Below are 13,381 nucleotides of genomic sequence, written 5' to 3' on the forward strand. Positions count from 1 at the left end.
CTATGGCGGAGGAGCATGACTCAAGCCCAGAGCCTTCCTCAAGGCTTCCTTGAACTCTGTGTTCCTCAGGCAGTAGATCAGGGGGTTCAAGATGGGCGTGAGGACGGTGTATAAGACAGAGATGAGTTTGTTGGAGCTGCGTGTGTCAATGGCCTGGGGACGCACATACATGAAAAGCAGGGCGGTGTAGAAGATGGTGACGACGGTGAGGTGGGAGGCGCAGGTGGAGAAGGCTCTCCAGCGGCCTGTGGCCGAGGGGATGCGCAGAACGGCCAGGGTGATGTGTCCATAGGACAGGATGGTGGCCACGAGCGGGAACACCAGGATCATGAAGGCCAGGATGAAGTCCACCAGCTCAGCCGTGGAGAAGTCCGTGCAGGCCAGCTTGAGGATGGGTGAAATGTCACAGAAGAAGTGGTTCAGGACGTTGGAGCCACAGAACGTGGCACTGGAGATGAAGTAGACCTTGATCACAGAGATGGTGAAGCCGCTGGCAAAGGACAGGACCACCAGCTGGACACAGAGCCCCGTGGTCATGATGACCTGGTAGCGCAGGGGGTGGCAGATGGCCACGTAGCGGTCGTAGGCCATGGAGGCCAGGAGCACGCACTCGGTGCACACCAGGGAGCTGAAGAAGTAGAGCTGGGTCATGCACCCGACAAAAGAAATGTGTTTGCGCTGCAGGAGGAAGCCGTCCAGCATCTTGGGGATGATGTCACACACGTACCAGATCTCGATGGTGGACATGATGCTCAGGAAGTAGTACATGGGCCTGTGGAGGGAGGCGCTGCTCCAGACAGTGAGGATGATGGCCAGGTTCTCCACCAGCACAGAGAGGTAGATGAGCAGGAAGAGCAGGAAAAGCAGGAGCTGCAGCCTGGGGGCCGTGGGGAAGCCCAGCAGGATGAAGGTGCTGACCCTAGTGATGTTCTCCCCCTTCATCCTTCTGTGCCTGAAAAAGACCAGCAAGAAAGTGGAAAGGCCAGAGGGCAGCTGAGGGGAGAAGGTGGAGCCGGCCCTGGGGTGAGCTCAGCATACAGATGGTACACCTGGCCCTCACAAGCCACAGGGGAATCTCTCAATTCACCTAGGCCAGGCTTACCCAGGAAAGTCTTGAGTGCTCGAGTCAGGTATAATGAAGAAGAGGGAAGGAGGATGAAGTACAGGCCAGGGAGCAGACTCCAGAATGTAATTAGAGGGCTGGGCACAGCCAGTAGACGAGGAAGCTGGCTCTGCTCTGTTGCTGGGGTCTTGGGTTTATTCTCCCTAGCAAGGCCCATGTTGGGCTCCATGGCCACCACCAGTATCTACTCTAGCACCACAGAACCATTTTATTTACAAATTTCCTTGAGTTAGGGGTGGAAGGCTGGCATTTGGTCCCTGCTGTGATGTCATGTAATGCAAAGTACCATGCATGCTGGTACAGATGGCCCACCCCACCGCCTTGGAGGGCTCAGTGGAGAGGGGCCACCCCAGCTTCTTGGAGGGCTCAGTGGAGAAGGGTCACCCCAGCTTCTTGGAGGGCTCAGTGGAGAGGGGTCACGCCAGCTTCTTGGAGGGCTCAGTGGAGAAGGGTCACCCCAGCTTCTTGGAGGGCTCAGTGGAGAGGGGTCACGCCAGCTTCTTGGAGGGCTGAGTGGAAAGGAATCGCCCCACCTTCTTGGAGGGCTGAGTGGAAAGGGGCCGCCCCACCTCCGGGGTGGTGATCTGTAAGCCTAAGAAGCAACTATGACCGGCCCCCAAGCCTTCTGTTCTGAGCAGCCTGTGGCTTTCTGTCACCGCTGCCCACAATTCACAGAACACTCATACGTACACACTCCTGTGTACACTCTCGGATACATGTTCTCCCAGGAACTCACACACTCTCATAAAGACGCTCACACACTCGAGCCGCTGCTGAACAGTCTTTGGTTGAGGAACTCTGACTTCTTACATGGGCCCAGAAAGGAAGAGAGGCAAGGCAGGATGAAGGCCCGGCCTCGGACTCCACGTTGAACCTGTTTTCTCAGACATTCTCACCTCCAGCCTAATGCAGGCACACAGGGCAAAAGTCGTGCACGCTTTTACCCAGCTGGCAGCCCAAGGTAACACTGCTGGGTTTTTTTTAAACTGTCAATGATCTTTTTTTATTATCTTTAAGTAGTTGTACAAAGGAGATGCCACTTAACAAAGCAGCTCATGAATACAATCTATCTTGATCAGTGTTACCCCTTTCAACACTTGCTGTTTTGTTTTGTTTAGTAAACCAGGCAATCTTCTTCCTGCCCTCCCCCAGCCTCTCTGACCTCCATGAAGATATGAAGATTAATCATCTGACACACAGGACATTCACCTTCACAGACTCAGTGCCAGGAGATTAGACCTGGGACCCTGCTGTATGGTCTGGGAATCTGTCATTCACCTGGACCCAAGCTCCTGCGCGTCCCCCTTAGAATCTGGATGTTTTCTCTCAGGACTAGCTAGCACAGGACAGCAGGGGGATTTTATTTTGTTTTGGATGTACTAGGTTTGAACTCAGGGCCCCAGGCTTGCTAGGCTTGCTTGCTTCCTTGGCTTGCTTCCATGGCTGGTACTCTATCACTTGAGCCATGCTTCTAGCCATACTTTCTGCTGGTCACTGGGGGAAGAATTCTGACAGGCTTTTCTGCATGAGCTCCTTCAAAGGATGATCCTCTAGATCTCAGTCTTCTCAGTAGCTACCATGGTAGGTGTGACATGGGCATCCCTGCCTTCCCTGGACAGAGGCTAGAGTGGGGTCTGGAAAGCCAGCTCAGATAAGCATGATAAAGCTGAGGCAGAGTGGGGCCAGGGCGATTCCTGGAGTGGGGTTTGCTTTCCATAGCACACCACACCATGCTCCTTTGGCATCCTGTCTGCAGTTGTCAGGGGGTGTACTATCAGGGGACCCCGCAGGGAGAAGGGACGGGGGTCAGAACCCATGTGGATTTGGAGGTAGGCCCCGGGGCCGGGTATGTCCAGGAGCACTGCATGAGGTAAAGTCCGAATGGCGCTCTGGGCCGGTGATCGTGGGGGCAGGGGGGGGGGAGGGGGGCAAGGTGCACCCTGGGGCCAGCTCTGGGCCCAGCCCAGCCCCTTCTGTCACTCACTGTGGGCAGGCGGCTGGAGAGGGTCAGGATGTCCACAGGTCCAAAGGAATCCTGAAGCTAGAAACGAGAGAGAACCAAAGGCTGAGGGTGTCCCGAGAGCCCCGGCTCTTTTGGAAGAGGGGCGGTGGCGGAGTAACCACAGGGATCCGCCCGGCTCTCTCTGACCAAACGGAGATTGAGGGTCCCAGCACGTGACTCAGAGAGTCACACCAATCAAACCATACACAGACAGAGACGTGCTCCAGCAAGGAAGAATTTATGCCACGTGCGCACAAGGGCAGAAGCCAGCGAAGAGGCGCTGCAGAGCGTGATTCCCACTGTGCGGCTGTGCCGGGTCCCACCAGCGCAGACAGCAACACATCCAAGACCCACAACCGGGGGGGAAGAAAAGTAGGAACCGGAGCTGGAGACCGCCACATCCAGACATAGAACCACTTCACAAGGAACGCTGCTGGCTGGCTCAGCACCGGCCCCGGGAACCGTGAGGACCCCATTAGGGACCCCTCCCCTGCGAGGCCAGAGCACCTGGGCCAGACCCTCCCCCGAAAAGGTGTGCTGTACTTGAAGAGGGCCAAGAAGCAAGCCCTTTCCCCACCCCTTCTACGGCTATGCACAAAAGACCATCGTGACACAGCCTCACCGTGGCTATGCGCCACGGTGCAACCCTGCCCCTGCACGAGGGAGCAACAAGGTCCAGTGTCCTGAAAAAAATGCAGCCCATAGACAGCAGCGCCTCTTGGCGCTGCCATAGCCAGGGAGGCGCCTGGGAAGGAAAAGCCAGGTGCCTGACCTGGCCCCACCCGGGGAGAGACGGCTGAAACCTGTTCACCCCTAACCCTGCCTGTGCTCCCAGAAGACTCTGCACCAGACAGTAGCTGCCCGACAACCCTGAGCCCTGAGCTAAGGAACTTCCCCCGCGCTGCCCCACCGGTGGCTAGCAGGAGGGCTGTAGACCAGGAAAGGGACAAAGGATGCCAGTCCCATAGACCCTGCATCACAGAGAGCAGCTCTGGTCTCTGACATGCTGAGTAGAGACCTCCTCTTACCTTCATTGTTTAGAGACTGCAAGTCTCCACTTTGATTGCTTCATTTTTAATGTTGTTGGAGACATGTATATACATCATATATATTACAAGTTATAGACTAGATAGATAGATAGAGATAATAGGTTAGAGGAATATATCTATCTATAGATATACATACAATATCTTTTCTTCCTTGTATTATTTTCTTTGTATTATTTTCTCTGTCCAAAAGTAAGATGCAATGAGGCAGGAGGGTGTCAGCACTTGCCTTAGACTTTTGAGAATAGACAGCATCAGGGTTACTCTCCACTCAACTGTCTTCTTCGGTGTAGAATACAGAATTTCTCTTCCTCACTTGGCTCTTCCTTTGCATCATCCCGTCCTCTTTTCCTTAGTTTTTCTCTTCGGTTCTCTGTGCACTTGTATCCTCACTCACAGATATCACTCCCTCTCCATCCGCAGCTCGCCTTGTGATGGCAACTCTTCCACACAGGTGCGTGTCCAGCCCAACCATGACCCAAGGCACGACCTACTGTCAGGTCACAGCGGAGGATGCCGCTGCCTTGCGGACAGGGCTGGGTCCTGCCTGGGGTCTGGAAGCTTCACAGCCCAGGGCTGCGGCACCTGCAGTGCTGAGGGCTGGCGTGACTCCTGCCTGTCCGGCGACGCCTGGCTGCAGGCTGGTGTGAGGCGGACTCCCTGGGACCCTGAGGGCGAAGCTCCCTGGCTTCTTCTGCTGGAGCTCGGGGCCTCCTGGGCCCAATTACCCCTCCTGCCGCTGAAGCTGCCCACGCTGGCAATTAGCAGGGTCAGTGTCTCAGTGGCCAACTGCGGAGCTCCCCATGGGGGGACTGCTGTCCCCTGTCACCCGGTGACCCCTCACCCAGCAAGGGTCCCAGGAGTGCCTTGCTGAGCCAGGCCAGGAGCCTGCAGGACACGGGAGGGGCCAGGAGGGGGATGCTGGAGCACAGGAGCAGCCACCCAGGCTCCGGGGGGGGGGGGGGGACAGGCTGCAGCGGTGGACTGGACAGTCAGTTAGGCCAGGACCAGCCCTGCCATGCTCGGGCCACGCCGCCTGCCTCTGCCTCAGTGCCCTGTGCTCAGTGCTGTGGAGCTTCTGTTCTCTCCTCCCCTGTTTCCCTCCTCCCCGCTGCCAGCCCACGCTCCGCAGGCAGGGCCAGTCCCCAAGCCTCTCCCGGGCGTCTGGATGTGCTGCTCCCTCTGGATGTCCTCACGTCCACCTCCTTCCATGCCCATGCCCTCCTGACATCGCAGCTCTGCCCTGCTGGGCACCCCTCCGTGCCCAGGGAGGATCCACTTCCTGCCTCTGCCAGCGACAGTGGCTCTCGGTCCCTTGGCCTGTGACGGCTTCGCTCCGCTTCCTGCCACATGCCAGCCATGTCCTCCCCCCCCGAGTGCCAGGTCCCCTCTGTGTCTCCAGGAGGAAGCTGGCAGTGCGTGTGGCCAGCAGACAGTGCACCGCACAGCTCTGCTGCCCACCGCTGCCTTCACCACACTTCCTGTAGGTCCGACCACATTCACAGAGGCAGAGATTGACATGGACAGGTTTGGGGACCATTTTCCAGCTGGTTCCAGTTTTCAAAAGCTTGTCTTTTATATATATCTCTGAATTTCACTCTGAGTGGTTGGACTGTTCTTGTCTCTATCGATAGAAGGTAAACTTCTGGGAGATAGTAAGTTTTCTGTTTGTTCACTGCTTTGCCCTCAGCATCTCCATCTGTGTGTGGTACGTGTGGACGAATGAGTGATCTGAGGGAGGAGTGAGTGAGCAAATAAACGGAACAGCGACTGGAGAAAGGGAAACAGACAAGTTTCCAGGAGAGCCACCACATCTAGCTACTGGTCCCCATCTCCTCAACGGATACAGAAAGGGTTAAAAATGGGCAGGTGACAAAAATCCAAAATGAGCCAGGCGCTGGTGGGCACGCCTGTCATCCCAGCTACTCAGGAGGCTGAGATCTGAGGATCACAATTCAAAACCAGCCCGGGCAGCAAAATCCGTGAGACTCTTATCTCCAATACACCACCAGAAAGCCAGAAGTGGTGCTGTGGCTCAAGTGATAGAGTGCTAGCCTTGAGCTGAAGAGCTGAGGGACAGCGCCCAGGCCCAGAGTTCAAGCCCCACGACTGACAAAAATTAAAAAGCAACCCGAAAAACAAAAAAATCCAAATAGATTATCACAAACCTTTGCTCAACCCTCATTTATGTCCATTAAAGCTCAAAGCACTTCAACAGTTCAATTGTAGAAGATGTAATTGAGCTAGGATTTCAAATTCTATATACGTGTCTTGGTAACATTCTCATCCTATCAACTGAAAAAATGAACAAAGTTGGGGATTTGTTAAAGATTTATAGACAATCAAGAAAATGTTGATGCCCAGGTTTGCAGTAGTCCCAAGTGTTAAAGCCTTGTGTGCCTGCTTCCAGACGGCTTCTTGCCGAGACCCCAGCTCAGATGGCAGACACATGGCAGCATTTGGTTGCTTTTACTTGGAAAAGCCAACCATGCACCTGGGCCTGTAATGACTTTCCCCAGGCATTGTGTCAAGCCTTGCTAACCTGCGGTGTTCTAAGAGCTTTTCCTTGGGCCCAGAACCATCTTGGTTGGGTGTTCTAGGCCTGCAGTGCCTTGGATCTAGAACAGAGTCACTCTCCACTTAGTGCTCTGTAAGGGCTCAATCAACCTTCCACAGCAACGGCCATGTAAAGGTTACAAGGCTTCAACACAAAGGCTGCAGTTCTTTTTCTTTATTTTTATTTTAAAATAATTTTTATTGAGATTAAGTGATTTCATAAATTTCAAAGGCTGCAGTTTTCAAGAAGAAAAAGTCCATTCCTTGGGATGCAACTCTTCACAGCTGAAGAAATGTCTTTCGCACCAGAGAGGATAAAAGCTGCAGGTGCTGAGTGCCGTGTCTGCCCTTCACGTCTTCCCCACCGGGTGGCAAGAGCGCAAGGTCTCCCTTCCTAGGGAGGACAGTCAAGGGCCAGTCCCAGGCCAGCCCTAAGCCCCCGGTTGCAGGACTTCAGGTTACACTAGCCCTGTTTACGTGTGAACACCACAAAGGTGGTGGAAAACAGGCCCATCACCTGTTGTAACCTACAGTTAAACTCCGTAGCACAGTCTTGTCTGAATTGTTGGAAGCAGACATGTTGGTAGAAGCTTCATCTGAGCTTGTTTTAGGGAATCAACTTTGTTTTAACAGCCCTGAGGGCTTGCACAGGGTGCTTGGAGAGTGGCCCACTCCCTTCTCCTTGTTGGGTTGGACCTAGTTATCTGATCCAACTCACTTCTGCCATCAAGTGTCTTCGCTCCAAAGTCTCTGTGAGGACACGCGTGACCAGAGGCCAAAGGGATCCACTAAAACCAGCACCACCTGTACAATAGGACAGACAAAGATGGCTTCCAATGAGCAAAGACTCCAATAAGACTCTCCAGGGAGGGCTCACTGCAGGAATCAATGGGACTGCCAGATGTTTCAGTTTGAAATTAACTTGAAAATTGGAAAGAATATTTGACTTTGTAATCAGCCAGATCCCTTCCTGGAGGGGATCACTCAGACGGCGGAAGCTGCCCTGGAGGGTGACGGCTACACACGAGCCCGTCAGAAACTCACGATGGGACACACACAGCCTTGATTTCCCCTCTGCTCGCTCACATTGGGTCTTGTGCCAATTCTGAGCAAACCAAACATCATGTGTATTTCTTCCCTGATTGGGTTAAATCAAACTTTCACACCCCCATACTCTAATCCATTGATGACTGAGACAGAGCCTGACATCAATACCAAAGGCTTTGGTTGAGCTCTTCACATGAAGAGCTTAACCCAAGGCAGGGGATTGTTAAAGTACAGGTGGCCCGAAGAGGCCTCTGTTTGAATACCTGAATTCTCACACAATGAATGGAAACCAAACTTGGTTATAAACTCAGGGAAAGTCTAACACAAGTGTACACATTGCAACAACTTGCTGGGTCTCCACCAATTCTAGCCAATCCCATGCCAACCATTTTCAAATAAGGACACTACTGACCTTTTCTAGTCAGCACATCTCTACCTCACTTCCGTTTCCCTCCCACAGCTGTCCTCCAATCATGTTCTGCTTTGCTTCTGTTTTCGTCCCACAGATGTCCTCTAATTAGCACGTCTCTACCTTACTTCTGCTTGGGCATTTCTGTGCATTACAGAGCAACCAAGGCTCAAAGAGTAATAAAACACTTTATACTTCCTCAGCAGCTGACTGTCTGTGGGCCGGCGTGGACATACAGGCCATGGAAAAGGGTGGATGCCAGGCTGTGGGCCAGCATGGATGCCAGACTGTGGACAAGAGTGGATGTACAGACTGTGGGCCAGGGTAGATGTACAGGCCATAGACCAGGGTGGACAAACAGCCTAGGTGGATGTACAGGCTGGTTTTCTTCAGGACTATCACAGATCCAGACGTGTAGATTTCTTTTTTTCTCTCTCTCAGTCATGGGTGAAGATTTTAAAACAGGTCAAAACAAGTATTGGTAGTGGTAGCTCACATCTATCATCCTAGTTACTCAGGAGGCTGAGATCACCTTGGTTAAAAGACATCTTGAGCAGGAAAGTCCATGAGACTCTTATCTCCATTTCATCAGCAAAAAGCAGGAGGGGGAGTTAGCCTTGAGGGAGGAGGCACTAGCCTTGAGCCAAAACAGGACACACACACACACACACACACACACACACACACACACACACACACAAGTCCACACACTGTCACAATTCTCAGCACACCTTGCAGTGGGACTCTTGTAGCTCATTTGTTAAATATTCTAGTATTTTAACACAGGGAAATTCACTGAGAGTGGTAAACCTCTCATGACCGGCACATTCCACGTTCCTCAAATGTGCTTGGTAATTTTAAAGGTGAAGAAAATGTATTACACTTCAAGAAGCCCTGCTTTGCTCAGATGAAAACAATGAAACCACGGGATGATCAGACCAACAATGCCTATGATACCACTCTCCAGGACTGAAGGGAGAAGAGAGATGAGAGAGCAAATTTTAATGGAATGCAGCACACTACAGCAATGCAAGGAATTCCCCGCCCAGCTCCTCATGAGTGCAGTTGCAGGTGACATCCCGGTGCTGCTCAGTGAAGTTACAGGAAGCAGAGGCGTGTTCACTATGGCAGAGGAGCATGACTCAAGCCCAGAGCCTTCCTCAAGGCTTCCTTGAACTCTGTGTTCCTCAGGCAGTAGATCAGGGGGTTTATCATGGGCGTCAGGACAGTGTACACTGCAGAGATGAGCTTGTTGGAGCTACGTGTGTCAATGGCCTGGGGACAAATATATATGAAAATCATGGCCACATAGAAGATGGTTACAATGGAGAGGTGGGAGGCGCAGGTGGAGAAGGCTCTCCAGCGGCCTGTGGCCGAGGGGATGCGCAGAACGGCCAGGGTGATGTGTCCATAGGACAGGATGGTGGCCACGAGCGGGAACACCAGGATCATGAAGGCCAGGATGAAGTCCACCAGCTCAGCCGTGGAGAAGTCCGTGCAGGCCAGCTTGAGGATGGGTGAAATGTCACAGAAGAAGTGGTTCAGGACGTTGGAGCCACAGAACGTGGCACTGGAGATGAAGTAGACCTTGATCACAGAGACAGTGAAGCTGCTGGCAAAGGAGAAGGCCACCAGCTGGACACAGAGCCCTGTGGTCATGATGACCTGGTAGCGCAGGGGGTGGCAAATGGCCACGTAGCGGTCGTAGGCCATGGAGGCCAGAAGCACACACTCGGTGCACACCAGGGAGATGAAGAAGTAGAGCTGGGTCATGCACCCAACAAAAGAAATGTGTTTGCGCTGCAGGAGGAAGCCGTCCAGCATCTTGGGGATGATATCTGACACATACCAGATCTCTAAGAAAGACAAGGATCCCAGGAAGTAGTACATGGGCCTGTGGAGGGAGGTGCTGCTCCAGATGGTGAGGATGATGGCCATATTCTCCACCAGTACAAAGAGGTAGGCGAGCAGGAACAGGAGGAAGAGCAGGAGTTGCAGCCTGGGGGCCGTGGGGAAGCCCAGCAGGATGAAGGTGCTGACCCTGGTGATGTTCTCTCCCTTCATCCTTCTGTTCCTGCAAAAGATCAACAAGAAAGTGGAAAGGCCAGAGGGCAGCTGAGGGGAGAAGGTGGAGCCGGCCCTGGGGTGAGCTCAGCACACAGATGGTACACCTGGCCCTCACTAGCCACAGGGGAATCTCTCAATTCACCTAGGCCAGGCTTACCCAGGAAAGTCTTGAGTGCTCGAGTCAGGTATAATGAAGAAGAGGGAAGGAGGATGAAGGACAGGCCAGGGAGCAGACTCCAGAATGTAATCAGAGGGCTGGGCACAGCCAGTAGACGAGGAAGCTGGCTCTGCTCTGTTGCTGGGGTCTTGGGTTTATTCTCCCTAGCAAGGTCCATGTTGGGCTCCATGGCCACCACCAGTATCTACTCTAGCACCACGGAACCATTTTATTTACAAATTTCCTTGAGTTAGGGGTGGAAGGCTGGCATTTGGTCCCTGCTGTGATGTCATGTAATGCAAAGTACCATGCATGCTGGTACAGATGGCCCACCCCACCGCCTTGGAGGGGTGAGTGGAGAGAGGCCACCCCACGTCCCCAGGGATGTGAGTAGAGAGGGGTTACCCCACCTCTGTGGGACAGTGGTTGTGCCTTGTGATGGCAATTCTTCCACCTTAAAGATAAAGATTAATAGCGCAGCTCCACTACATGACTGAACTCTATTTCTTCACTCAACAATATCTACAAACCTTGAACTCACATAAGTAAATCTAGATGGAGGATCTAATCATTGTCCACCTAGCCAGCCAAGAACGCAAAGAACAATCTTTTAGGAAGGTCATAGATTCATAGAAGTTAAAATCAAAATGATGTTGAATGGGTCAAACACATCACAGAACGAGTAGAAATATGCCCATTTATGGAAGTACAATATTCACTGACAACAACCAGACTACAGAGCAGACCATTAAGGACTTAGTAGACTTCACAAGATGTATTAAAAAACATTGTTGATAAATTCAATTAATGAAAAGATAGAAAGCATATACAAGAGAAACCATAGAATAATGGAAGAATTCATGGAGAACACAAGCAAGAAGCTAAATGAAGTCCAAAAGGAGGCAAAGGAAAAAGCAGCCACCCAGTTAAAGAAGATTAAGGAAAATACAAATAAATATATCACTGATGTAAACAGGGTTTTAAAAATCCTATAACAAGGCTTCAGCAAAGAGGAAGTTCTTAGAAATGACCAAGCAGAAAATGGAGAAATACAAAATAAAGTAGAAGTCTTTGTGGCAGAATAGACAATGTCTCAGGGCTAGAAGATAGAGTAGCTATAATAGAGCAAGAGTGAAGTAAGGAGACCAGGTCTGGCTGGCACCGTATTAGTCACATGGCAGATGGTAGAGTCTGGCATCTTGTCTTCAGGCCCCCTGCCTCTCAGGTGATAGGTGTGCCCGGAACCCTGAAGGCAGGGGTGGGAACTGGGCAATGCATCTTATGACTGGGACTGGGAATTTCCTGTGGACCTGCCCCTGCTCAGACCCTGTTTAGGCCTAGATCAGCCCAGACACTATTATGCCATGCCACATGTGTCTCCGTGATGGTGTCCAGTCTCCTGGCTCATCTCTGGTCATCATGGCCTCCCAATTCAGCTCTCCATCAGAGCTGAATTAGTTTGTTGGGATTGTTTGTGTTCTTTCTTTCTCTCTAGCCTGTTTCCTAGCTGTGTTATATGTATTTGGGGGCTGCAGGCCTTTGTAACAACTAGCTGCCTACAGCCTGCTAACTGTATATTAAAGACTCCAATATTCCATCTTCCAAACTGGCTTCTAGGATAATTCACCTTAAAACAAAAGGAGGTAACTATACAGAACACACCCAACAAACAAATGCACTTGGAATTTTGGAACTCAATTCAAAATCTAATTTGTAGCTAATAGGTATTGAGGAAGGAGAAGAGCAGACTACAAAGGGAATAGGAAACACATTTCATAGCATTCTAGCAAAGAACTTCCCAAATCTCCTAAAAGAAAGGCCCATTCAGCTGCAAGATGCCTTTAGGCCACTCAATAGACCAGACCAGAAATGAACCTTCCACTGCCACATCCTAATCCACAGGGGATTGGCAGAGACCAAGGAAAGGATTCTTAAAGCTATCAGAGAAACGATTGGTTACTTATAAAGGAAAACCAGTCAGAATAACAGCAGATTTCTCTGCTGAAATTCTAAAAGTAAGGAGGGCCTGACACAATGTATTCCAAGGGCTGAAAGCAAATAACTACCAACCAAGAATATTGTAACCAGCCAAGCTCTCCTTCATAACTAAAGGACAAATAATGACATTTCATGATCAACAGAAATTTAAAAATATTATCTTCATCAAGACAGTACTACAGAAGAGAGTCAAAGATGTCTTACATACAGAAAATCAATAAGAACACAAAACCAACAGAGAAAATGCTCCCTACCACATGTCCAGAGAGATACAGTAAGTTCAGAGGAGGCACAGCCAGTATGAAGATGGCTAGCATGGTAGGAATTGGCATATCTTTCTCAGTCCTCTCAGTATCAGTGAACTTAATGCATTAATTGAAAGACGTACAGTGGTTGGTTGGGTCAAAAAGCAAGGCCCGTTTTATCTCCTGCTTATAAGAGACTGATCTCATTGACAAAAACAAAGTTCTACTCAAGGTGATAGGCTGGAATAGTCTTTCAAGTAAATGGCCCTCGTAAATGGGCTGGAGTAGCAATACTAAGATAAGATAGATTTCAAATTATAATTACTTAGAAGAGACAGAGATGGCATTTCATACTAACAAAGGGACATCTCCACAAGGGGGAAATCACAGTTCTAAACATCCATACAACAAATGCCTGCACTTCCAATTTCATCACACAAATACTAACTCACCTGAAACCACTCATAAATCCAAACACATTGCCCGTGGGGGGCTTCAACACACTATTATCACCCCTCAATAGATCACCCAGGCAAAAGCTCAGTGAAGAAATTTCAGAGGTAAATAGCTACACTGACAATCTACACCTAACAGAATATTCCACACAGTAGCAAGAACCATATGATCATTTCTACAGATGCAGAAAAAGCCTTTGACAACATCCAACATCTGTTGATGATAAAAAGCCCTGGAGAAGCTAGGAATACATGGAGTGTTCCTCAATATAATAA

The 13,381-nt window shown here is 50.7% G+C and overlaps 2 protein-coding genes across 2 annotated transcripts; both read right to left on the reverse strand.

The window, feature by feature from the left end:
• On the reverse strand, window positions 1–942 carry LOC122115673 (olfactory receptor 6B3-like). The gene has a single exon (XM_042689075.1). The coding sequence runs from the start codon at window positions 940–942 to the stop codon at window positions 1–3; it is 942 nt and encodes a 313-aa protein (XP_042545009.1).
• An 8,363-nt stretch (window positions 943–9,305) lies between these two features.
• Window positions 9,306–10,247, reverse strand: LOC122115674 (olfactory receptor 6B2-like). The gene has a single exon (XM_042689077.1). The coding sequence runs from the start codon at window positions 10,245–10,247 to the stop codon at window positions 9,306–9,308; it is 942 nt and encodes a 313-aa protein (XP_042545011.1).
• Between the last annotated feature and the right edge of the window lie 3,134 nt (window positions 10,248–13,381).

This window comes from Dipodomys spectabilis, unplaced genomic scaffold (assembly GCF_019054845.1).
Source record: "Dipodomys spectabilis isolate Male_0828 unplaced genomic scaffold, ASM1905484v1 ptg000124l, whole genome shotgun sequence".
NCBI classification, from domain to species: Eukaryota; Metazoa; Chordata; class Mammalia; order Rodentia; family Heteromyidae; genus Dipodomys; species Dipodomys spectabilis.